The sequence below is a fragment of the Antennarius striatus genome, chromosome 19 (genome assembly GCF_040054535.1).
Source record: "Antennarius striatus isolate MH-2024 chromosome 19, ASM4005453v1, whole genome shotgun sequence".
In the NCBI taxonomy this organism is placed as follows: domain Eukaryota; kingdom Metazoa; phylum Chordata; class Actinopteri; order Lophiiformes; family Antennariidae; genus Antennarius; species Antennarius striatus.
In genome coordinates, this window is record NC_090794.1 from 325,575 (window position 1) to 350,000 (window position 24,426).

Here is a 24,426-nt window from a genome sequence, read left to right on the forward strand (position 1 = left end):
GTCTAGCGTGTCTAGCGTGTGTAGCGTGTCTAGTGTGTCTAGCATGTGTAGCGTGTCTAGCGTGTCTAGCGTGTGTAGCATGTGTAACGTGTGTAACATGTGTAGCGTGTCTAGCGTGTGTAGCGTGTGTAACGTGTGTAGCATGTGTAGCGTGTCTAGCGTGTATAGCATGTGTAGCAAGTGTAGCTTGTGTAGCGTGTCTAGCATGTGTAGCTTGTCTAGCGTGTGTAGCATGTGTAGCTTGTCTAGCGTGTCTAGCATGTGTAGCGTGTGTAGCGTGTCTAGCATGTGTAGCGTGTCTAGCATGTGTAGCGTGTCTAGCATGTGTAGCGTGTGTAACGTGTGTAGCATGTGTAGCGTGTGTAACGTGTGTAAGATAAGATAAGATAAAAGACCTTTATTGTCCCACAGTGGGGAAATTTGTGCGATCGTGGCAGCAGGGGGGGGGGGGTCAAACATAAATAGTTAAATAATATACATACATATTAACATCTGCAACATATGAAATTTACATATTCACATATTGGAAACATATTAACATATATCATATTATCCGAATGTACATTATATTTACACACCAAAAAAAGAATATACACTACAGGCTGGTTTTTACACTGCTCATCCGGAGTTAGAACGTTGTGTTCTTTGAGTTTGGTGAGTTGTTGTGGTTCCCTGAGTTCTTTGAGTTCTTTGAGTGGTCTGCTGGGAGGACTGCTGGTTGTACAGTCTGACAGCCGTGGGCAGGAAGGACCTGCGATAGCGTTCCCTCACGCATCTCGGGTGAAGCAACCTATCGCTGAAGGAGCTCTCCAGTGATGTCAGTGTGCCCTGTAGAGGGTGGGAGTGGTTCTTCATCATTGATGACAGCTTGTTTGTCATCCTCCTCTCCACCACCACCCCCACTGAGTCCAGGGAGCATCCTAGGACAGAACTCGCCTTCTTAATCAGCCTGTCCAGTCTCTTCCTGTCGGCCGCAGTGATGCTGCTGCCCCAGCAGACCACCCCATGAAAAATAGCTGAGGCTACAACCGTGTCATAAAAGGTCTTTAGGAGTGACCCCCGCACTCCAAAAGACCTCAGCCTCCTGAGCAGATAGAGTCTGCTCTGACCCTTTTTATAAAGTGAGTGACTGTTGGTGCTCCAGTCCAGTGTAGCATGTGTAGCGTGTCTAGCATGTGTAGCGTGTGTAGCGTGTCTAGCATGTGTAGCGTGTGTAGCGTGTCTAGCATGTGTAGCGTGTCTAGCATGTGTAGCGTGTGTAGCATGTGTAGCGTGTCTAGCGTGTGTAGCATGTGTAGCTTGTCTAGCATGTCTAGCATGTGTAGCGTGTCTAGCATGTGTAGCGTGTGTAGCGTGTCTAGCATGTGTAGCGTGTCTAGCGTGTCTAGCATGTGTAGCGTGTCTAGCGTGTGTAGCATGTTTAGCGACTGTCTGTTCCTCTGCAGGGATCCATAAAGTTTGATCCTGATGAGGCTCCTGTGGGAACGTAGGTTCCCTGGGGGGTTATGGGACCACACCCTGAGCTGGACCTGCAGGTTCCTGATGTGGGCGTCGCCCTCACCTGCACCACGCCCCCGGTGGTCCTCCAGGTGATTGGTTCTTCTGGGCTCCTCCAGACCCGCGCGTGGAGGGGGCGTGGCTCATGTAGTCCAGGGGGAGGAGCTCTCACATGTATCCCGTCAGAGGATAGGGGTCAGAGGGCGGGCTGATCAAAGGTTGGTGGTCCAACCCCAGAATCCACTGGGGCCTCCTGGAGTGATCATCCAATCACAGATGATGGATGGATGATGGATGGTTCTGGTGCGAGGCGGGCTGAGAGCCCTGTTCTCATTGGCTGCCAGTGGATGGAGGCGGGCTGGGTGGAGTCATGGACACCTATACATGCCTGTCTTGGGCGGGGCCAGCCAAACGCCCCCATAGGGGGCGGGGCTGACGGACACGGGACGAGGACGATGTTCCGTCTGGAGTCTGAATCAGAACCAGACTGATCGGATCTCCTGTTCTGGTTGTGATTACCACCATAATGCTGATCGCCATCAGACGTCCAATCAGCTGCCAGCCGGCGTGTGAAGCCTCCACTGAGTCCACGTTTCCCTCATTAGCCGGCGGGCGGGGCCATCTGCCTCCCATTAGCAGCACCACGCTCAGACATCCAAGTTTCCTGTTGGGACCTCCTGTCATGGAAAATTCTGCTGAGCAGCAGGAAGGACCAGACCGCCCCCTGCTGGGAGCACTGGGAACCACACTGGTGGAAAAACCCAGGACACACTCTGGAACCTGGACTGTTTCACCGTGTGAACCTGGACTGTTTCACTGTGTGAACCTGGACTGTTTCAGGTGTGAACCTGGACTGTTTCACCCCGTGAACCTGGACTGTTTCACTGCGTGAACCTGGACTGTTTCACTGCGTGAACCTGGACTGTTTCACTGCGTGAACCTGGACTGTTTCACTGCGTGAACCTGGACTGTTTCACTGCGTGAACCTGGACTGTTTCACTGTGTGAACCTGGACTGTTTCACTGCGTGAACCTGGACTGTTTCACTGCGTGAACCTGGACTGTTTCACTGTGTGAACCTGGACTGTTTCACTGCGTGAACCTGGACTGTTTCACTGCGTGAACCTGGACTTGTTCTCAGTAGGTTGATTGATAGATGAAATAATGATCGGTGATGTCATTGTGTTTCTATGATTCTTTATTAGATTCTATTTTTTAAATATTACCTGAAAAACACAAAACGCATGACTGAACATGGAGGTTTCCATGGCAACAGATGTCATTGTGAAGCAGCTGTATTGGCACGACTTCTATTCATCTCTATTCATCTCTATTCATCTCTATTCATCTCTAGTCCTCTCTATTCATCTCTATTCATCTCTAGTCCTCTCTAGTGGAACTACTATCAGCTGATGGAGGCGGGGCCTTCTACTCGTTGTGGGTGGGGGCTTCTAGCCGTTGTGGGCGGGCAGCAGGAGCATGAGAGCGGCTGAAAGGCCGGTGAGCAGGAGGCGGGCGCTGCACCTGCGCCCGGCGGACACCTGGGGGTCGTCCTGACACAGGTGGTTGTCCTCCCCGCAGAAGAACCCCGATGTCATGTTGCTCCTCCAGGGGGAGTTGTAGCTCCGCACCGCCCGCCGCCCTGGAGGTCAGAGGGCACCAGGGGGTCAAAGGTCACTACATAACACCCACTGATTTGAGTGGTTCAGGTGTAGGCTGTGGGCGTGGCTCTTACATGGTTTGTAGTAGTCGATGACGCTGACTGTTGCATTCTGGGACTTGGCGACCTTCTGCTCCAGCACCAGGTGGAACAGCAGGCAGATCTCCTCCGGGGTCACCTGGGGAAAGAGCTCACCTTGAGGCGGCGTCCACCTGTGTGCGTCAGGTGGGCAGAGTCATGCTTACAGAGTCCAGGTACACGACCACTTTGCCGCGCTGCAGCTCCACCTTCCTCACCACACCGTCGGTCGTCATGGCGTCCGGCGCCAGGGCGAAGCCGCTCAGCAGCCCCACCTCCATGACCGCCATGCCGGTGGCATTCCAGCTCAGACCCGCCATCAGGCTGCAGGTGGGGGACAGGTGAGACCGGGAGGTGAGCGGTCAGGTGACCAGCATCCGTGTCCAAGCATTCAATCAGCATGGAGCGGCTGGACCAGAGGGCGGAGCTCACGTGGTGCAGATGTACAGGTGGATGGAGTTCTCCTCTGAGTCGAACACCTCCACGAACAGGTCAAACGGCCCAGGGTCATCGGCGCCGCGCCGCGCCCTCGTTGGCCCCGCCCCCCTGATGTTATAAAACACGTTGAGCTGAGGAGAGACGGAACCGTTAGCGACCAGCAGGGGGCGGCGTCATAGCCCACAGCTCCACCCATCTGAAGCTCACCTGAAACAGGACGAGTCCTTTCCCCTCTGCCGTCACCCGCAGGTTTAGCTCCGCCTCCGGGTCGATCTGAAAGAAGCAGACGACGTTTATCACCTGACTTCAGGTGCTCCACCTGTCGCTCGGGCGACGGCGTGGGCGTACCTGTTGGCTCTGGTGGATCAGGTAGTTGTCCCGGTCGACATAGAAGGAGGCAACAGTGGTGCCGGGGTCAGAGGTCACCCACAGGTGCAGGTCGATGTCCTGAGACGCCGTCAGTTTGGTGAACATGGACAGCGCCTGCAGCGCCATCACGGTGTCCTGCAGACACACGCTCTTATTTTGGTATGACCCGCCCACTTCCTGCCTGCAAGTGGCGTGTGGGCGTGGCTCACCTGCGTGCTCCCGTAACCCCCCATGTAGTTGCGCTGCTGGCTGAGCCACTTGGCGGAGTGGATGCTGTCGGCGACGAGGCCCAGTGCATGCTGGGAGAGCAGCAGGTAGGAAACCATCTCGATGTCTGCAGAGCGCGGTTGCCACGACGACGAGGGGCCGTCTTCTGGAGACGACCAGGAGGGCACGCCGTCTGGGGGAGAGGGCGGGGTCAAAACGACGCCACGCTCTGACAGGAGGAGGAGCCTCGGCTACAAGCATGTTGTTGTTGTACCTGTGACGTCGGCTCGTCCAATCAGCTTGAGACTGGCGTTGTTAGCCAGGGAGCTGTTAGCCAGAGCGAGGGCGTAGGTGAGCAGGGCGAGGCTGTAGTTACTGGACACCTCCGGGTCCAGACGCGCCTCCAGGTAGGACACGGCGCTCGCCACGGCAACGCTGTACTGAGCCTGACAGACGGAGAACGGGGCACAGGTGAACCACATGATGTCAGCAGGAAGGGTTAGGGTTCGGGTGGCTGTAAACATGCTAGCGTTAGCTGTAGCGCTACCTGTAAACATGCTAATGTTAGCTGCTATCGTGACCACTAGCTGATCCAGTGTGAACCGGTGCCTCCCTTTGGTCGACACCCTACACCTGCCCCCCCCACCTGAGCCGCGGTGGGGCGGTACTGATAATCCCGACGCTTCTACTTGTCCCTGAACGCAGCGTTTGACCCGGTTCTGACCCGGATGGCGTCGTCCTCCAGCAGCGCCATGAGGACGTAGGCGGTGAGGGAGGTGGGGCCGTCCAGGCCCCCCTGGAGCTCGGTGTGGATGACCCGGCCCATCTCCAGGAATCTCCCATCAGCCCCCTGGTGGGCGCTCAGGAACGCCGCCGCCGAGTCGATCACGTTGGGGTCGATGTCGATGAGGCGCCGCGCCTGCAGGAAGCTCCTCAGCACGAACGCCGTCAGCCTGCAGAGAAGGGCGGGTCAGAGCGGCTCCTGAGGGCGGAGGCTGCGCCAGACAACATGTGACGCACCAGGTGCTTCCTGATTGGTCGCTCTCTCCGAAGGCGCTGAAGGCGCCGTTGGCCCAGCGGTAGGACAGCTGGCGCTCATAGCCTGTGGGGAGACACCTGGGGTCACGCCGGGTCAGGTAGGGTCAGGTGGGGGTGGGGACGGGGCCTGTGGGGTTACCGATCATCATGAACCCCAGGGCGCGGTCCCGGGTGTCGGCGTCCCCAGTCCCCGTAGCCGTCAGGTAGCGCAGGACGTAGACGTTGGGGGCAAAGTTGATCATGTTCTGCTCGCCGCAGCCGCTGGGCAGCAGGATGAGGGCCCCCAGACCGCTGATGGAGGGGCCCAGGAGGTCGCCTGCGTCACCACGGCAACCAGACAGGAGCCACACAGGAGAGATCTGATTGGTTCACCTATCAATCAGCATCAACGTGATGGAACCGGGTGGAACTGGTCCCACTTCAGGGTTAGCCTGGACCTACCGACCACCGTCAGCTCCACCCGCTGGCTGCCCTCCACCACGTCTGCTGGGAAGGAGAACATCACGTCTCTGGACACGCTGGGGGGGCTGGAGGGCTCCAGCAGCAGGCTGGACGAGAAGAACTGCTCCACACCCTCCGCCTGCAGAGACACAGGAGAACCTCAGGAACCAAGCTCCGCCCACCAGACACAGCAGGTTTGGGTTAAGGGTCCTGGTTGGTTCCTGGTTGGTCTGTCGGTTGGTTAGCTCAGTGGTCGGTTGTTGTACTTGTTGGTTGGTCATTATTTGTTTAGTTCACCAGTAGACGGTAGGATCGTTTATTGGTTGGTTAGTTGGTTGATTATGTTTATTGGTCAATTGGTTGGCCTTTGGTGGGTTGATTGATTGGTTGGTTTACTGGATAGTTGGTTGGTTGGTCGGTTGCTTTATTGGTTGGTTTATTGGTTGGTGGGTTTATTGGTTGGTTGGTTGGTTTGTTGGTTGGTTTGTTGGTTTACAACATCATATCATGAACTACATGTGAGCGTCGACCACCAACACGTGTTCTGGACTTCCTGTGTGGTCTCACCTTGACGAGCACCATCTTCATGACGGTGTCGTACGCCATCGGCGAGTTGGCGTCCACCATGATGGCGAGGTCCCCGAGGACCAGCGGCCTGATGGGAACCAGGACGGACGCTCCCTTCTGACTCTCCACGTTCTGACGGCGGACGGCGGGCGTGGCGTCGGCGTTGTTCATGATGATGAACTCAAAGGCGTCGCTCGGATGTACCGTCACCGTGACCTGGAAACAAAGATGGGGGTCGTCCACCCAGATCACGCTCATCGTGTTAGAACCACATCAGCCCGGGATGCCCAGCCCGGCCCCGCGCGGCCACGCCCCTCGGAGTGGTCGGGACTCACCTCCAGGTCCTCCTGCAGGTAGTTGAACAGGATGATCTCCAGGACCAGCTCCTCCCCCCGGATGATGAAGGCTGGCAGCGTCAAGGACATGAAGAAGTCCTGGAACACCATGAGCTGCAGAGAGCAGGGGTCAAACGAGGCTAACGGCTAGCAGCCGTGCTAATACAACAGCTAAACTTTGAAACTCAAACAGGAAGTAGAATAAAAAGCTTGATTCTGAAGGGTTGGGCACCTCCTCTGGCGCCTTGACGACGCCCAGGCCCAGGTTGGGGGACATGACGAAGGCGCTGGCGACCCAGGTGGTGATGGTGTCGGGCGCCACCGCCTCCAGCTCGGCGGTGGTGGAACCTCTGCGGGTCGACAGGAACACGCCTGAGTGTCGGGTCCACGCCAGCGTCATGTGACTGTGTGTGACCTCACCCCGGCGTCATGTGACCCGTGTGTGACCTCACCCCGTGTCCACGTCTGTCCACAGCCAGGTCTCAGGGAAGTCGTCCCGTACTTCCTGCTCCTCCTTCATATCCTGTGTCGGTCTGACCACCTCCCACTCTGTGGATAGGGGCGTTAGCATCGCCTAGCCGCAGTGCTAACTGACTAATGCTAACACCTCGCTCTTTGAACCTACCAAAGTCAGGATTCTGCTCATGTTTCATCATTGGTAAAAGGGCATCGGTCAACGCCATGAGGTCACAGGCCTGCAGGAAGGGTGTGTGTGTGTGGGGGGGGCATCAGAAATCAGATTAATCGAGTCAATTCTCTAAAATCTTCTAAATGTAGATGATAGTTTGGACAAATAAGGTCCAATCCAGACCAAGACATTATTTAAGTGTTCATATGATGGTTTCTCAGTGTTGTTAGCCTAGCGTAGCCTAGCCTAGCCTTGCTTAGCCACACCAGGATTTCCTGGCGTGGCTAAGCCAGTCTGATCCAGTTGGTCCAGACTCCAGGCCACCAGGACAGAGGCAGCTCCGCCCCCACATGGAATGTAACTACACCTGGAACCACTAGGGGGACCCTTCTGGACTGAAACTTCCTGCTAGAATCCGGACCGCGTCCCTTAGGACCTGATAGCAAGCGTGGCGCGTCTCGGGGGGGCTGACCTTAAACACAGAGTACGGGTCTCCGTTTCTCAGGTGGGCGTCGCCTTTAGAACCGCCGCCGCCCATCATCTCCTTCAGCACCTGAAAGAAACGCCACACCCCGGGTCAGCGGCTTTGTTCAGATCCCGTTTGGAACCGATACCAGGGCGGGGTAGGTCCACGGAGGCCCTGCTGGGGGGTCATTACAGGAACAATGTGGGATCAGGGTGGAAAGAGTTGGATGACTCGTTCTGGTAAACATGAAACCAGAGAGGACTCTGGGTAGTTTCAGTCCTCAAAGACCTGCTACGTAGCCTGAGGCGCTAATGACGCACTCATGTCATGCTAATGACGCACCTACACCGCGCTCTAATAACCAATAATAATGTTCATGTAACACCTTCATGACACGCTAATAACATGTTAATGATGTGTTTGTTTACAGACATCATGTACATGCTAACAGCAACAATGCTAGCGCGCTGATGGCGCTAACACGTCTGCCTGTTCTGTTTTGCAGTTAGAGCTTCATTCTCACCACATCCTGTGTGATGTCATTGCCTGACCCCGCCCACTGCGTCGCCTTGTCGACCACCATGATCCCGACCAGGGAGGCGGGCTCCGCCACCATGACCCTCAGCGTGACGTGGTCTTTGGGCGCCACCATCATCTGGCTCCAACTCAGAGACACCTGTTGGTCACATGACACACAGGGGAGGTGAGGTGAAGCTAGCTTGACGCCAGGTGGCGTTTGTGACCAGCTAGTTAGCGGTGGCTAACCGCGAGCCCCCTCCCCAACCAGATCTCACCTGGTTTTGTAACGCCGGGTCGACAGGAAGCCAAACAACGTCATTGACGATCTCTCCGTTGTCATGGATATAGAAGGCCATGATGCAGGCCATGGGAGCCCAGCTGGGTTCTGGGACCAGAGACAACCCCCCAGAGCTCCTCCCAACTGAGACCACCTGACCTCTGGACTTGACCTTCACACAAAACACCCTCAGGTCATCCGGAACCGGACCACCGGGTCCAGAACCGAACCACCGGCGTCTTCCTGTCACTTACGAGGTAGTGGACGTCCATCATGGGGAAGCTGCTCTCAACGGACAACTGGACTGGGGACCCGACCTGGGGGGGGGCAGGAACGTTCCGTCATTCCATCGCTTCCTGTCCCACAGAGCCACGCCCTGATGCTTACCTGTAGAGGGCTGGGGGGGCTCTGGATCTGCAGGTAGGACTGGCTGGGTGAGGTGTACCACCTGTTGAGCCGTAGGGTCTTGTAGCTGCCCTCAAACTCTGCCTGAACACAAATCAAAACCCTGGTTTACTGGTGAATACTCAAGTATGCAGATGATGAACCGCTAATGGTTGTTGTTTAGCAGTGAAGTCTTGTGGTCCAATCAGGACCCGTATGTGGGGTCAAACACGCCCTCACGTCGATGGTGAGCGTTTGGGTGTCGCTCCAGATCCAGACGTGGAGGGGTATCAGTCCATCTGGGGGGACGGGAAGCTCCATTCGCTCAGGCATCATCTCATCCGGGTGGGGGCTCGTTGTGGCGTTTGGTGGGAGAGCGTCCTCCCCCATGTCAGCGGGCCAAGGCCACGGGGGGGTCACCGCCGTCTGCGTCACCTTCACCACAACTGTCCTCATCTGGTCCTCTGGCGATGGCGGCTGACCGTCATACCGACACACCTTCAGCTGTGGGCACATGCGTGAAGGTGAGTGTGGGTGTGGCTTGTGCAGCACATGTTCAGGAGACTAACAGGTGTGTACCATGGCGTGGAAGTTCATGGAGGGTCGCAGGACCGTTGGATGGTTCAGGAAGGAGACGTCATACATGGACCTGGTCAGACACACCTTTGCTCTGCTGTAGTAGGTGAGACCTGAGAAACAACAGGACCACCGTCACCAACACGCCACACAGACCGTCAGGAGTCACCAACACGCCACACAGACCGTCAGGAGTCACCAACACGCCACACAGACCGTCAGGAGTCACCAACACGCCACACAGACCGTCAGGAGTCACCAACACGCCACACAGACCGTCAGGAGTCACCAACACGCCACACAGACCGTCAGGAGTCACCAACACGCCACACAGACCGTCAGGAGTCACCAACACGCCACACAGACCGTCAGGAGTCACCAACACGCCACACAGACCGTCAGGAGTCACCAACACGCCACACAGACCGTCAGGAGTCACCAACACGCCACACAGACCGTCAGGAGTCACCAACACGCCACACAGACCGTCAGGAGTCACCAACACGCCACACAGACCGTCAGGACTCACCAACACGCCACACAGACCGTCAGGAGTCACCAACACGCCACACAGACCGTCAGGAGTCACCAACACGCCACACAGACCGTCAGGAGTCACCAACACGCCACACAGACCGTCAGGAGTCACCAACACGCCACACAGACCGTCAGGAGTCACCAACACGCCACACAGACCGTCAGGAGTCACCAACACGCCACACAGACCGTCAGGAGTCACCAACACGCCACACAGACCGTCAGGAGTCACCAACACGCCACACAGACCGTCAGGAGTCACCAACACGCCACACAGACCGTCAGGACTCACCAACACGCCACACAGACCGTCAGGAGTCACCAACACGCCACACAGACCGTCAGGAGTCACCAACACGCCACACAGACCGTCAGGAGTCACCAACACGCCACACAGACCATCAGGAGTTACCAACACGCCACACAGACCATCAGGAGTTACCAACACGCCACACAGACAGGAGGACGTCTGAGCCTCCCTGGCGTTGCATCAACTTCCTGTTTGATGTCAAACATCAGCTGTTGATGAGATGCCATGGCGCTTAGCGTCCCCTTATCTACCAGGAAGTCTTTCAAGTGTGACCGACTGGTCTGAGGTCACTTCCTGTGTCAAGTCAATAATCAAGCAGCTGGTTCTAACTCAGGCCACTGAGTTATAACGTCAACATTCACCCCAAAGCCACGCCCACTATCAAGCCGCTAACGATGGGAGGAGCGAGGAGATCACCTGACAGCTCTTCAGTCACATGGGCCACCACCACCACAAACTCTTTGCCGTAGGGGAGCATTTCCAGGGACCGTCTGCTCATCATTTCGTGGTCAGGAACATCAAACATGAAGTCCGCCTCGCCGTCAATCTGAGTCAAACAACAGTGACATCATCAAGGAGCACGAGTGAACACTGGTGAACACTCTGGGCGGGACTTCATACCATCACGTCTCTGTAGTCGTGGAAAACGTCTTCATAACCGTTGTAGTTGTAGAAGAACGTCACGTTCATCCAGCCCAGGACCGGCTTCCCGTACGAGTACCTGAGGCGGAGAACAGTGGTGAACACCGTGAATCAGGCAGCACACAAACAACACAGGCGTGAACGAGGGTCTCACTTGGCGGACACGGAGCCCCACACAGTTTCATCACGGTAAACTCTGCTCGGAACGTGGACCACAACTTCAAACTTAGGCAGAACTGCAAGAAAACCAGGAAGGTCCGTAAAAGAACAGGAGTAAAAGTCTTAGTCAGACCTACAGGACTCAGCTGTTCAAGAGCTACTGGTCACAGGGTGGGCGGAGCTACTGGTCTATTTCATGGAGCTACCGGGTATTCCTGTGACAGTTCCTGAACCCGAGACGTTTCTGTCTGAACAGAGCTAGTGGTTACTCTACGGAACACACGCGTGTGCGTGTTTCCAGAACACCTGGACAAGTGAAGCATCAGACAAGAAGCTACTTCCTCCAGTCTTTCTGTCACAGGACAGGGACTAGCTTAGCCTAGCCTAGCCTAGCCTATCCCGTAACCCCGTTGAGAAACCTTACCGTAAAAGGCCACCTTGAAATGCTTCTCCGTGGCGACGCCCTGCAAGACAAACGCAATGCTTTAAGTCATGTGACCTCAGCTCCGGCGCCACCTGCAGGACAAGCTTTAAAACAAAGGAGTTCTGTTTGGGTTCTGCCTTCAGAACCGGACCTCCTTAGTTTCTCGCTCGTGAACCCGGTTCTTTTGCCGTGTCTCTGACCGACCTGTGTGTTTTGGCTGTTTAGATTTAGAACCCATCTAAAACCGTTGTTGGCATTCTGAGGTGGGATACTTTGGGGGGGGGGGGGGTCAGGTCAGTGTGTTTCTAACCCTAACAAATATTGTGCAACATTTGGGTTCCTGTTCTGTCCAACTTATAAGAAGATGAAGATGGCAGTTGATTGGCTGCTGGCATCTGGGTTTAGGACTGGGTTTGAGATTAGGTTTGGTGGGTTAGGGTCTAGGTTTGGGTCTAGGTTTGGGTTTGGGTTTAGATTTGGGTTTGGGTTTAGGCTTGGGTTGGGGTTTAGATTTGGGTTAGGGTTAGGGTTAGAGAAGAACTGGGGCGTGTTCTCTGACCTGTCACTGACCTATCGTGATCACGGTGATGACTCACTGTGACTGAGCCAATCACAGCGCTCTGCTGGCGTCTGGCTGAGGTCATGGGTTCGACTCCCCGCACCCAGGAGACTGAACCTGGTTTCTGTGTCGATACTCGCTAACCCCACTGCATTTGCCTCTGGTGGGCGGGGCCCTTTCTCCTGTGGATAGAGGCGTTGTGGATCATGTGACCACGGATAGTAAAACTCACAGGGCACGACTCGGGGTGCGGGTTTTGTGTTGGGGTGCGGTCGCATTGGCTGTGGATCATCTTATTGTTATTGTGAACATCGTGTTTGCTTCCGGGGGCAGTGATCATCCCACGGGTCGGATCACACGGTTCAGGTTTCTCAAAATCACCTGCTTCCTGTTTGTGCCTAGACCTGAGAAGGGGTGGGGCCATCTGGACTTACCTTTCCTGTTTGGGAGGTCCATGTTTTAGAACACGGAATAGCTGCCTGCTAGCAACCGCGTGGGATTAGCATGGCATAGCGACGCACTAGCCGTGACTGGACTTACGTTCACGGTGGCGATGATGGACCATTTGCCCAGGGGGGGGTTGTCAGACAGGTTAAACCTCTGGGACACGACCCCCAGGGTGCTGTCCAAGCCCAACCACTGCCTGAGGGCGTTCTTGTGAGGGTCCTGGACCGGAGAGAAACCACAGGAAGTCAGGGTTCTACAGGACGGAGGGGTCAGGCCAAAGATCAAAGACCTCCGACTTCATCATCATCATCATCATCATTATCATCACCATCATTATCAATATAAAAACATATATAAAAAACTCAAGACTGATCCACACATCACAATGTTACTATTGTTGTTATAGTATTGTTTTTTATAATATTACTGTTGTTGTTCTGATTGTGGTTCCAGTTCTGGTTCTGGTTTTGTTGTGGTTTACCGATGAACCATAATGTTTGGTTTTTGTGCTGGGGGGGTAGGACTCACCCTGATGACCAGGTCCACTGGGCCGTCGTAGGGCTTCCCATCAGGGCTGATGGACACCCCCCGGATCTTCACCTCCTGGCCCGGCTGGTAGGTCCAGCGGTCCGTCTGGATGAAGGTCGACACGTTTTTGCGGAGGAACACCAGCCGCGTTGAGTTGGAGAAAACCTTAACGCCATCGATGTGACCTTTGACCTCCAGGACGTACGGGAGCCGATGGCTAGTCATGCTCTCGTAGACCTGTGGGGGGAGGCAACACGGAGTATGTTTCTGTTTGGACACACCTGACACACCTGTCCGCCACCGGAGCGTTGCGTCCTGACTGGGTGGTGACAGTCAACACGGTCATGATATCACACTCATGGTCATGATGTCATACTTACAGGTGGTAAGGTCAGCATCTCAGTGGCACCTGCAGAGACCATTAGACGTTAATGCTGAGTCATGTTAACGTTAATGCTGAATCATACGGTGTTCCTCCCTCAGAGGTCTCACCTCCTTCCACCAAGGTGGTGGCAGACGCCACCATCAGCTCGTCGTGGATGATGTCAGCGGAGACGGCGACCGTCGCCGGGGTCAGGATGGTGATGGAGACCCCTGTCTGGACCCCGGGACAGATGTACTGGGGGGTCAGCAGCAGGTAGGACGGCTGGTCAGGACTGAAAAACCACACCAGGATGAGTGGGGGAACCGGACCAAACCAGTCCCAGCACCTGTGGATGCCCCGCCCCTTCCTGTAACCGACAGACCAACATTCAGGAACCCGTTTACCTGTCTGCGACGGTCTGGGCAGCGACGGCGAGGACCAGGAACCTCCACACCTGGAGGGGCTCCATGGATCAGGTACACCTTGTTCCACAGACTCCACCAGGACTGGATCAGCTGGTGTCAGCTGCAGCTTACATACCTGCACAACGTGACCCCGCCCACCTCTACGGTGTCACCTGGGAGAAGCAATGCGTCAGGGGAACCGGATCACCTGGGCGGCACCACTGAGGACCAAAGACTGGGCGTTCCCCCCCCATTCAAACACAGGTGAATACTGTGGTATTGTCAGTGGGGAGTCCCAGAGGACCTGTGTCTCAGGTGGAAGCCAGAGGACCTGTGTCTAAGGTGGACGTAGGGAGACTTGTGTCTCAGGTGGACGTAGGGGGACTTGTGTCTCAGGTGGACGTAGGGGGACTTGTGTCTCAGGTGGACGTAGGGGGACTTGTGTCTCAGGTGGACGTAGGGAGACTTGTGTCTCAGGTGGACGTAGGGAGACTTGTGTCTCAGGTGGACGTAGAGGGACTTGTGTCTCAGGTGGACATAGGGAGACTTGTGTCTCAGGTGGACGTAGGGGGACTTGTGTCTCAGGTGGACGTAGGGGGACTTGTGTCTCAGGTGGACGCCAGTGAATTTCTGTCTCAGGTGGACATAGACAGACCTGTGTCTCAGGTGGACATAAGGGGATCTTTGTCTCAGGTGGATGTAGGGGGACCAATGTCTCAGGTGGGCGTAGGAGGACCTGTGTCTCAGGTGGACATAGGGAGACCTGTGTCTCAGATGGACATAAACCAGGGGTCACCATCCTTTTTGAAACAGAACTATTTCATGGGTCCTGCGTCACATGAAGGGCTACCAGTTTGATTGGCTCTCTTGAAATAACAAATTTGCTCAGTTTGCCTTTAGTTCTATATTATAATAATGAATTATACTCACCTATGTGAAGACACTGATCACTTTAATAATTTCTCACAATAATTATCAACAATTTTGATGAGGTGGGAAACAGAAATCAATATTCAGCGCTTTGTTAATCATGAACACAGTTAAAACTGAACACAGTTCTTCAGTGTTTTAATTTAAGTCTGCCATGTTGCCACTGGCAACTTCTGGACGTAGGGGTACCTGTATCTCAGTTGGACGTAGGGGTACCCGTGTCCCAGGTGGACGCAGGGGTACCTGTATCTCAGTTGGACGTAGGGGTACCTGTATCTCAGTTGGACGCAGGGGTACCTGTATCTCAGTTGGACGTAGGGGTACCTGTATCTCAGTTGGACGTAGGGGTACCTGTATCTCAGTTGGACGCAGGGGTACCTGTATCTCAGTTGGACGTAGGGGTACCTGTATCTCAGTTGGACGTAGGGGTACCTGTATCTCAGTTGGACGTAGGGGTACCTGTATCTCAGTTGGACGTAGGGGTACCTGTATCTCAGTTGGACGTAGGGGTACCTGTATCTCAGTTGGACACAGGGGTACCTGTATCTCAGGTGGACGTAGGGGTACTTGTGTCTCAGGTGGATGTAGGGGTACCTGTCTGTCAGGTGGATGTAGGAGGACCTGTGTCTCAAGTGGACATGAGAGCCTTCAGGAATGCTTCCTGAAACATTTGATGACCCTTCAAACCTCAGCATTATGTTTCAGCTCCACTGAAGGACAAAGACGTCCAGCCTTCAGCGGTTGTCTCGTTTGAGTCCCTCTGGCGCCACCATGAGGTGGTCGATTCGTTTACAGACGTTCAGGTCCAACGCTGACGTCACCATCTGTTGCTCATGTGTCTGGTTTCGGTACGCTAACGTCAGTAAGTCTGATAGCATGCTCATAGCAGCTATGCTAGCATTAGTCAGGAGTCTCAGTTCGCTGGAGACTTGCTGCCACCTTTGCTTTGAATGCGTGCAGTTCACTACTAGAGCAGCAGGGGGCGCCACAGAACCTGACGTGTCCTGAAGGAGGATGCGTCCTGTTATTTCCTGTCAAATGCTGCGAGACTGTGTGTGTGTGTGTGTGTGTGTGTGTGTGTGTGTGTGTGTCAGAACGCGCTGCTTCCTGTCAGGAACGTTAACCGGAAGTGTTGGCAGGCGGTCCGTGTGGGCTCGTGTCAGAAACCCCTTACATCGGCCGAGAGCTCGCGACGTTACGCCGTCGCCATTTTGTTCCGGGAGACGCGGCCGTCCTGAGCAGCTCCGGCCCGGACCGTTCCTGCACCTGAAGCCCGGCTCACGCGGCGGATCGGTACCGTCAACCCGCACCTACCCCCCACGGTACGCCCCCCCGCGCCCGGCCGCCTCCGCCGGGACGCGGCTCACGCGCTGCCGGTATGCTAATGCTAACGGAGCGGCGGGCCCGGGGCTCACGTGAGTTCGCTGACGCGTCACGGGAGCAGCAGCCCGGTTACCGGCCCGGTGGAGGCGTGTGACCGGCCGACAGGCCCCCACCGGGAGGCGCGGGGCTGGTCGCCCCGCCCGCGCGGCCCCACCCGGGCCCGTAGTTGGCTCGAGCCCCGCCGCTAGCCCGCCTTAGCATCCGGAGGCTAGCTGGGGGGCGGTAACGTGTATTTCACCGGGAGGGGTCGGACTCCGTCCACCGTGTGGCGGGACGTGACGTCAGCAGCGCGCGCGCCTTGTTTTTCTCGGTGTCAGACGTGGAGGGGGGGCGGGGCCGGCGTGTGGCTCCCCCGGTGGGGCGTGGCTCCGGTGAGTGACCCGGTTCTCCGGTGTGAACAGATGTCAGCTGACTCGGATCACGTGAACGGAACCGACGAACCGATGGACACGACGGCCGCGGGGCTCCAGCCCACGGAGGACCCCCCCGCGCTGCCGGAGGAGGGGCTGCCCCCCAAGGTGGGCGAGAAGCTGGAGGAACTCTACGAGGAAGGTAGGGGGGCGTCTTCACGGGGAGGGGGGCATCTTCCTGTGACACAGGGCGGAGCTGTCAGCTGACTTCCTGTCTCCCCCCTCAGGTCTCGTTGGCCCCGGCGACCTGGACGAGCGGGCCCTGGAGGCCCTGAAGGAGTTCGACGAGGAGGGGGCCCTGCAGGTCCTGGTGCAGTTCAAGGAGAGCGACCTGTCCCACGTGCAGGTGTGTGTGTGTGTGTGTGTGTGTGTGTGGGTTACTGTGTGTGTGTGTGTGTGGGTTACTGTGTGTGTGTTACTGTGTGTGTGTGTGTGTGGGTTACTGTGTGTGTGTGTTACTGTGTGTGTGTGTGTGTGTGGGTTACTGTGTGTGTGTTACTGTGTGTGTGTGTGGGTTACTGTGTGTGTGTGTGTGTGGGTTACTGTGTGTGTGTGTGTGTTACTGTGTGTGTGTGTGTGTGGGTTACTGTGTGTGTGTGTGTGTGTGTTACTGTCTGTGTGTGTGTGTTACTGTGTGTGTGTGTGTGTGTGTGTGTGTTACTGTGTGTGTGTGTGTGGGTTACTGTGTGTGTGTTACTGTGTGTGTGTGTGTGTGTGTTACTGTGTGTGTGTGTGTTACTGTGTGTGTGTGTGTGTGGGTTACTGTGTGTGGGTTACTGTGTGTGTGTGTGTGTTACTGTGTGTGTGTGTGTGTGGGTTACTGTGTGTGTGTTACTGTGTGTGTGTGTGTGTGGGTTACTGTGTGTGTGTGTGTGTGTGTGTGTGTTACTGTCTGTGTGTGTGTGTTACTGTGTGTGTGTGTGTGTGTGTTACTGTCTGTGTGTGTGTGTTACTGTGTGTGTGTGTTACTGTGTGTGTGTGTGTGTGTGTGGGTTACTGTGTGTGTGTGTGTGTGTGTGTGTGTGTGGGTTACTGTGTGTGTGTGTGTGTGTGTGTGTGTGTTACTGTGTGTGTGTGTGTGTGTGTGTGGGTTACTGTGTGTGTGTGTGTGTGTGTGTGTGTGTGGGTTACTGTGTGTGTGTGTGTGTGGGTTACTGGTTGTTTGTGTGTGTGTTACTGTGTGTGTGTGTGTGTGTTACTGTGTGTGTGTGTGTGTGTTACTGTGTGTGTGTGTGTGGGGGTTACTGTGTGTGTGTGTGTGGGTTACTGTGTGTGTGTGTGTGTTACTGTGTGTGTGTGTGTGTGGGTTACTGTGTGTGTGTGTGTGTTACTGTGTGTGTGTGTGTGTGGGTTACTGTGTGTGTGTGTGTGTTACTGTGTGTGTGTGTGTGTGGGTTACTGTGTGTGTGTGTGTGTGTGTGTGTGTGGGTTACTGTGTGTGTGTTACTGTGTGTGTGTGTGTGTGGGTTACTGTGTGTGTGTGTGTGTGTGTGTGTTACTGTCTGTGTGTGTGTGTTACTGTGTGTGTGTGTGTGTTACTGTCTGTGTGTGTGTGTGTGTGTGGGTTACTGTGTGTGTGTGTTACTGTGTGTGTGTGTGTGTGTGTGTGTGTGTGGGTTACTGTGTGTGTGTGTGTGTGTGTGTGTGTGGGTTACTGTGTGTGTGTGTTACTGTGTGTGTGTGTGTGTGTGTGTGTGTGTGTGGGTTACTGTGTGTGTGTGTGTGTGTGTGGGTTACTGTGTGTGTGTGTGTGTGTGTGGGTTACTGTGTGTGTGTGTGTGCTACTGTGTGTGTGTGTGTGTGTGTGTTACTGTGTGTGTGTGTTACTGTGTGTGTGTTACTGTGTGTGTGTGTGTGTTACTGTGTGTGTGTGTGTGTGTTACTGTGTGTGTGTGTTACTGTGTGTATGTGTGTGTGTGTATGTGTGTGTGTGTTACTGTGTGTGTGTGTGTGTGTGTGTGTGTTACTGTGTGTGTGTGTTACTGTGTGTGTGTGTGTGTGTGTTACTGTGTGTGTGTGTTACTGTGTGTGTGTGTGTGTGTTACTGTGTGTGTGTGTGTGTGTTACTGTGTGTGTGTGTGTGTTACTGTGTGTGTGTGTGTGTTACTGTGTGTGTGTGTATGTGTGAGTGTGTGTGTGTGTTACTGTGTGTGTGTGTGTGTTACTCTGTGTGTGTGTGTTACTGTGTGTGTGTGTGTGTGTGTGTGTTACTGTGTGTGTGTGTTACTGTGTGTGTGTGTGTTACTGTGTGTGTGTGTGTTACTGTGTGTGCGTGTGTGTGTGTGTGTGTGTTACTGTGTGTGTGTGTGTGTGTGTGTGTGTGTGTGTGTGTGCTGACCTGCCCTCCCTTTCAGAATAAAAGTGCCTTCCTGTGTGGAGTGATGAAGACGTACCGTCAGCGTGAGAAGCAGGGGGCCAAGGCGCTGGAGGCCCCCAGGGGCCCTGACGAGGCTCAGATCCGGGCGCTGCTGGAGCGGACCCACTACACGCTGGATGTGACCACGGGCCAGCGCAAGTACGGCGGACCCCCGCCCCCCGACGTGTTCGCTGGCGCCCAGCCCAGCGTGGGGACAGAGGTAGGCTGTCAGTGGGGGGGCGAAAAACATCCGGCGAGGGAGGAGTGTGTCGCTGGAGAGGTGTGTGTGACCTGTGTGCGTGTGTTCCCCACAGATCTTCGTGGGGAAGATCCCCCGGGACCTGTTCGAGGACGAGCTGGTCCCCCTGTTTGAGAGGGCGGGGCCAATCTGGGACCTGAGGCTGATGATGGACCCCCTGAGCGGCCTGAACCGGGGCTACGCCTTCATCACCTACTGCACCAAAGACGCCGCCCAGGAGGCCGTGAAGCTGGTGAGAGAGAGTGTGTGTGTGTGTGTGTGTGTGTCTGTGTGCAGCCTTCACACGCGTGTGCCCCCCCCCCAGGGTAACAACCATGAGATCCGCCCCGGTAAACACCTGGGGGTGTGCATCTCGGTGGCCAACAACCGTCTGTTCGTGGGCTCCATCCCCAAGAGCAAGACCAAGGAGCAGATCGTGGAGGAGTTCGCTAAGGTGACAGGTGAGGCCCCGCCCCCCGCCGCGGCCACCCCCAGAGGCCTGGCCGGCACTGATGTTTCCTGCCCCCCCCCCAGAGGGCCTCAGCGACGTCATCCTGTACCACCAGCCAGACGACCGGAGGAAGAACCGCGGCTTCTGCTTCTTGGAGTACGAGGACCACAAGAGCGCCGCCCAGGCGCGGCGACGGCTGATGAGTGGGAAGGTCCGCCTGTGGGGCATCATGGTGACGGTGGAGTGGGCCGACCCCATCGAGGACCCCGACCCTGAGGTTATGGCCAAGGTCAAGGTCCTGTTTGTGAGGAACCTGGCCAACGGCGTCAGCGAGGAGCTGCTGGAGACCACCTTCAGCCGCTTCGGGAGGCTGGAGCGCGTCAAGAAGCTGAAGGACTACGCCTTCGTGCACTTTGAGGAGCGGGACGGCGCCGTCAAGGTACGTGTGCGCCCCCTGGGGGGGTGGGGGCGGGGCCAGACGGGAAGCCCACGCTGACTTCCTGTGGTCTCAGGCGCTGGAGGGGATGAACGGGAAGGAGCTGGAGGGCGAGCCGGTGGAGATCGTCTTCGCCAAACCGCCGGACCAGAAGAGGAAGGAGAGGAAGGCCCAGAGGCAGGCCGCCAAGACGCACCTGTGAGGACACGCCCCCCGCCTCGGCCAATCAGGAGCCAGCCGGCCCCTTGGGTTCCTCACCTGTCCCCGTCTGTCCACAGGTATGACGACGGCTACTACTACTCCAGCCCCCCCTATGTGGCGGCCGCCCCCAGGGGGCGGGGCAGGGGTGGCAGCAGGAGCGGCTACATGTACCCCCCCGACTACGGCAGCTACGAGGACTACTACGACTACTACGGCTACGACTACCACAGCTACCGTGGCGGCTACGACGACCCCTACTACGGCTACGACGACTTCCAGGCCCCGCCCCGGGGGCGAGGCGGCGGTAGGGGTGGCACCTCCCCGGTCCGAGGACGTGGCGGTGGCGCGGCACCGAGGGGCAGGTCCAGCTACCCCCAGCGCGGTGGCGGTGGAGGGAGACCAGCGCGAGGAGGCGGCCTGCAGCCCAGAGGCCGTGGAGGGGTACGTGGGGGGCGGGGAGCGGGGAAGCGTAAGGCGGACGGCTACAGCCAGCCCGAGTCCAAGCGCCGCCAGACGCACACGCACAGCTGGGGCTCCCAGCCCATCGCCCAGCAACCGCTGCACGCCGAACGCCCCGCCCACTACTCCGGGTACCAATCGGACAGCCAGGAGTTCTATCAGGACTCGTTTGGCCAGCAGTGGAAGTAGAGCGTAGCTTCCCTGACAGACTCCACCCATTGGCCCCCGCCCAGCAGTTGTCCGTTTGTTCTGATTGGCCGCGTCTGGCGTCTTCTGTCCGTATGCTAATGCTCCGTTTGGACTCTGCCCACAACCGGTCCTGGTTCTGGCTTTCATGTCTTGTTTTTAGAAGCTGCTGGTCCTGAGCGCCTGTGTCTCAGGCACCTGTGTCTGACCAGTGAGACACAGGCGCAGGTCTGACACAAGCGCTTGTGTCTCACTGGTGCCTGTATCTGATGGAAGCGCTGGCCAGACACAGGTGCCTGAGAGACACAGGTGCTTCTGTGTGACCAGTGAGACACAGGCGGCTGTCTGTTTGGACCGTGTGTGAAGAAGCTACCGGATGTTTCGTTCTGACCCGTCTGTGAGCCGTGACGTTTTCTGAGAAGCCGGGCCGGCGCCGGCCGGGTTGTGGCTCCGCCCCTGGCTTGTATGTGCTGTCTGTCTGCTCTAACAATAAACAAACACACACTCGTGTTCAAAACAACCAATTGTGTCGCAAATTCATGTTTGGCCAAATTCTCTCCTCAAATTTTCGTCCAATCAGCGGCTCGGATTCAGGTTTGGCTCCACCCTCTCTGGTGATCCGGTTCTGACCCGCCTCCACCCTCACCTCCAATCGCTGTTCCAAATTCACTGCCCGACGGACTAAACCCTGCCCCCTCCACGCCTGTATGTGTCGCTGGTGGGGGGTCAACACAATCTGATTGGCTGATTGGAGGAGGCTGGCCGCCCCGCCCCTGAAGGATCCACCTGGACGCTGATTCTGCTTGTTCTGGTTGTACCTGTGGGGGCGGGGCCTCTGCATGATGCTTGTGCTTGTCCTGTGTGTGGCTGGGCTGCTTTGACCTTTGACCCTGCAGGCGGGGGGAGGGGCACGGAACACACATGTAGCCCGGCCCGGTTTTCTCTGATTTGGGGGGGGATTGTAGCGTAACCCGCTTTGCTTTCATTGGGGGTGGCACCTGACCCGGTTTGCTCTGGGGCGGGGGGGCTGGTTTGCCCCTGTCTAACTGTTCCTTTTGTACCCGACTAGCAGGACAAGGGGGACGAGGCCGGTCTGGACGCGGCGCTGTGACCCCCCTGCGTGTGGCGTTGCTCTCCGCTGGCCCCCGGTGGATGGACATTGAGGTCACCTGACTCCGCCCCCAGCCTTAAACACCACCCAAGAAGAACCGGAGCTTTTAAAGACTTAAACCAAAAAAGCCATCGGGCCTTGCCGAGTCACTGCTGGGGGGCTCAAACCCCCCCACCGTTTGGAGCGGCCCACAGGTGCGAGATGGGTGTATCCATGGACCACCAGGGGGTTGTCGAGTCGAGGACCGAAGGTGGGGGGCTTCAGGAACCTGGTTCTGGTCCCGTCGGGTCCGTTATCTACCTCTGTGCCCCCCCTGCTGCGATCAGTGCCGACGGGGTCCGACCCAGTCCCCCCGTGCCTCAGAAGCCCCGTTCAGACCTGGTAGTCACGCCCCCACCGTCCAACCAGCAGCGGAGGTGTTGATCTACTGTCGTCCTTGTTGTTTTTGTTGCCATGGTGACGTCCCCACACCGTTAACAAAGGGTCTGAATTGTGTTCAGAAGGAAACGCTGATGCTGAGTGACTTCCTGTGCTAATGCTAGCATCACGTTAGCTTGGGGGGGCGGGGCCTGTGGCACCGGGTCTGAACCGGCAGCCGGTCCTGGACGGGCCCCCACCCCACGCCGTTTACAGCTGTGAATTCTTCTTCCTGCCTGCCTGGAAACCGGCTATCTTTGTCTTCCTCCTGGGGGGAGGGGCTTATTTTAGAGAGGCGGGGCTTCGGTGTCCCCACCCTGGAGACGTGAAAGTCAAACGAATGCTTCAGCATTTCATGAGTTAGTGACCTCACCCTAACCTCATCATGTGTTCATATTCTGGAGCTCAAAGGAGAAGCTCCGCCCCCACCCTTTGAGCCACGCCCACTGCCATGGAAACGCCTCTGTAGGAGCAATGATTGGCGATCGTTTCCATTTGCTAGTCGATAATCAATAGGACATGTTGTTCTTCGCTCCGGGTCGGCGTGATGACATCACAGCGCTGACAGCGATGCGTGAGGGCGGGGCTCTCCATTGACCTCTGACTCTTTGTGTTCTTTGCGTCTGTCGGGTGACCTTTGACCTGGGCAGTCGACCCTTCTGTTTGCTAAGGAGAATGTTTGCGTTGTGGCAGATGAATTGTTTTCTACTGTAAACGAGGTGAGTTCTACTATTTTTCTAATAAAGTTTTTGATTTTGACGTAACGGTTCAGAATGTGGGTCATTTGGTTCAGTTCTGAGGAAGGTTTCTCTAGATTCTAAATGTCTCATAAACCAGTGTGTGAAGAGGTCATGTGACCAAACCAATTCCAGCGATACTTCTGTTATTAGAATGAAGTGTTTAATCTGGTGTTCAGATTATAATCCAGAATAAGTGGGTTTATTCTCTTCCAGAATAAAGTTTACGGTGTAGAAGAAACGGTGCTGCGTTCAGGGACATCAAGGAAAATACTGACATCAATTTAGTTGTATCCAATGCGAAATTTAGTAGACGGACGTCATCGGTAATGACGTCACGAGTTCCCCTTAATTAGAACAAGCAGCTGGTTTCTTCGTTAATGACTCAGCAGATTTAATCCCTCCGGTTCTACCGTCTGAACGCGAACCGTTCGGTACCGGAGGTGACCTGTTGATCTCTACCGGGAAGGAAAGACCCGCCATGCCTCACTCTGATTGGCTAACAATCAGGTTGAGCGGTAGGGTGGCGGTGATTGGTTAGCGGAGTTAGAGTCCACCAATCAGAGAGGGGGGCGGGATATGGCTGCTCCTCAGTGAAGTAACTTCCGGGTGGGATTAAAAACATCCGAACTTCTCCTGAGGTAAACTAAACATGGACCGGGACGTTCAGGAGTAACGGGCCGGAACCGGAACGCCGTGGGTCCGCGTGGGTCTAACCGAATGAGTTCTTGTTCCGGTAAGTTTACGTGAGTCTAATAGCGTTAGCCTGCTAGCGTTAGCCTGCTAGTGTTAGCCTGCTAGTGTTAGCCTGCTAGTGTTAGCCTGCTAGTGTTAGCCTGCTAGTGTTAGCCTGCTAGCTGAAGTTTAATCCGGGATTACCCCGGAACCCTCCCTGAGGACAGAACCGAACCGAACCGGGGTCTGTCGGTGTCCGCAGGTCGCTGAAGGATGGCGGGGGTTCTGCGGAAGCTGAAGCGGGGCATGCGGCTCGACGTGCTGGCCGACGCGGGGCGGCAGTACCCGGTGTTCAGCGCGCTGCTGCTGGGCCTGTTGGGCCTCACGGTGCTGCTGCACAGGTAGGCCCCCCGAACCGGACCGGTACCGTTGCTGCCAGCACAGGTAGGACCCGGACCGGTACCGGTGGTCCCGGGTCTGGAGGACACTCTCCTCAACGTCAAATGACGTCATAGTCAGGGTTGACCTTTGACCCCGGGGGTCAGGTGCAGACCCCTAGAGCCCCCTCTGGTGCTCCTCAGGT

At 56.1% G+C, this 24,426-nt stretch overlaps 3 protein-coding genes across 10 annotated transcripts in view; 2 read left to right on the plus strand and 1 right to left on the minus strand.

Annotated features, from left to right (window-relative positions):
* Positions 1–2,745: 2,745 nt before the first annotated feature.
* Positions 2,746–14,426, minus strand: cd109 (CD109 molecule). The gene is made up of 33 exons (XM_068343289.1): positions 13,854–14,426; positions 13,578–13,741; positions 13,466–13,494; positions 13,086–13,322; positions 12,651–12,776; positions 11,552–11,591; positions 11,123–11,204; positions 10,948–11,047; positions 10,744–10,873; positions 9,483–9,592; positions 9,144–9,407; positions 8,907–9,008; positions 8,774–8,836; positions 8,518–8,691; positions 8,247–8,399; positions 7,730–7,810; positions 7,255–7,324; positions 7,082–7,178; positions 6,862–6,979; positions 6,630–6,743; positions 6,295–6,510; positions 5,728–5,866; positions 5,426–5,602; positions 5,269–5,350; positions 4,973–5,201; positions 4,523–4,694; positions 4,251–4,441; positions 4,021–4,176; positions 3,880–3,945; positions 3,667–3,803; positions 3,402–3,558; positions 3,232–3,334; positions 2,746–3,138 (listed from the first exon to the last, which is right to left on the minus strand). The coding sequence occupies exons 1-33, from the start codon at positions 13,916–13,918 to the stop codon at positions 2,948–2,950; spliced, it is 4,335 nt and encodes a 1,444-aa protein (XP_068199390.1). The 5' UTR covers positions 13,919–14,426; the 3' UTR covers positions 2,746–2,947.
* Positions 14,427–15,843: 1,417 nt separating this feature from the next.
* LOC137613264 (heterogeneous nuclear ribonucleoprotein Q-like) lies at positions 15,844–23,190 on the plus strand. 4 transcript variants are annotated; one of them, XM_068342327.1, is made up of 9 exons: positions 15,844–16,105; positions 16,568–16,718; positions 16,804–16,922; positions 18,931–19,152; positions 19,247–19,631; positions 19,705–20,060; positions 20,134–20,255; positions 20,336–20,699; positions 21,973–23,190. In XM_068342327.1, the coding sequence occupies exons 2-9, from the start codon at positions 16,568–16,570 to the stop codon at positions 22,012–22,014; spliced, it is 1,761 nt and encodes a 586-aa protein (XP_068198428.1). In that variant the 5' UTR covers positions 15,844–16,105; the 3' UTR covers positions 22,015–23,190. The 4 variants fall into 4 exon arrangements, with proteins under 4 accessions (XP_068198428.1, XP_068198429.1, XP_068198426.1 ...); XM_068342328.1 differs by having other exon boundaries at positions 21,976–23,190; XM_068342326.1 differs by having other exon boundaries at positions 15,847–16,105; positions 19,247–19,423; positions 19,496–19,631; positions 20,336–23,190.
* A 556-nt stretch (positions 23,191–23,746) lies between these two features.
* Positions 23,747–24,426, plus strand: part of LOC137613630 (sorting nexin-14-like) — a 12,596-nt gene continuing 11,916 nt past the window's right edge. For all 5 annotated transcript variants that reach the window (XM_068343000.1, XM_068343004.1, XM_068343001.1 and 2 more), the window contains exons 1-3: positions 23,747–23,904; positions 24,106–24,244; positions 24,425–24,426. The exon at positions 24,425–24,426 is cut by the window's right edge and continues 119 nt beyond it. In XM_068343000.1, the coding sequence (XP_068199101.1) occupies positions 24,117–24,244; positions 24,425–24,426 (130 nt within the window). In that variant the 5' untranslated portion in view covers positions 23,747–23,904; positions 24,106–24,116. The remainder of the gene's footprint in view (positions 23,905–24,105; positions 24,245–24,424) is intronic.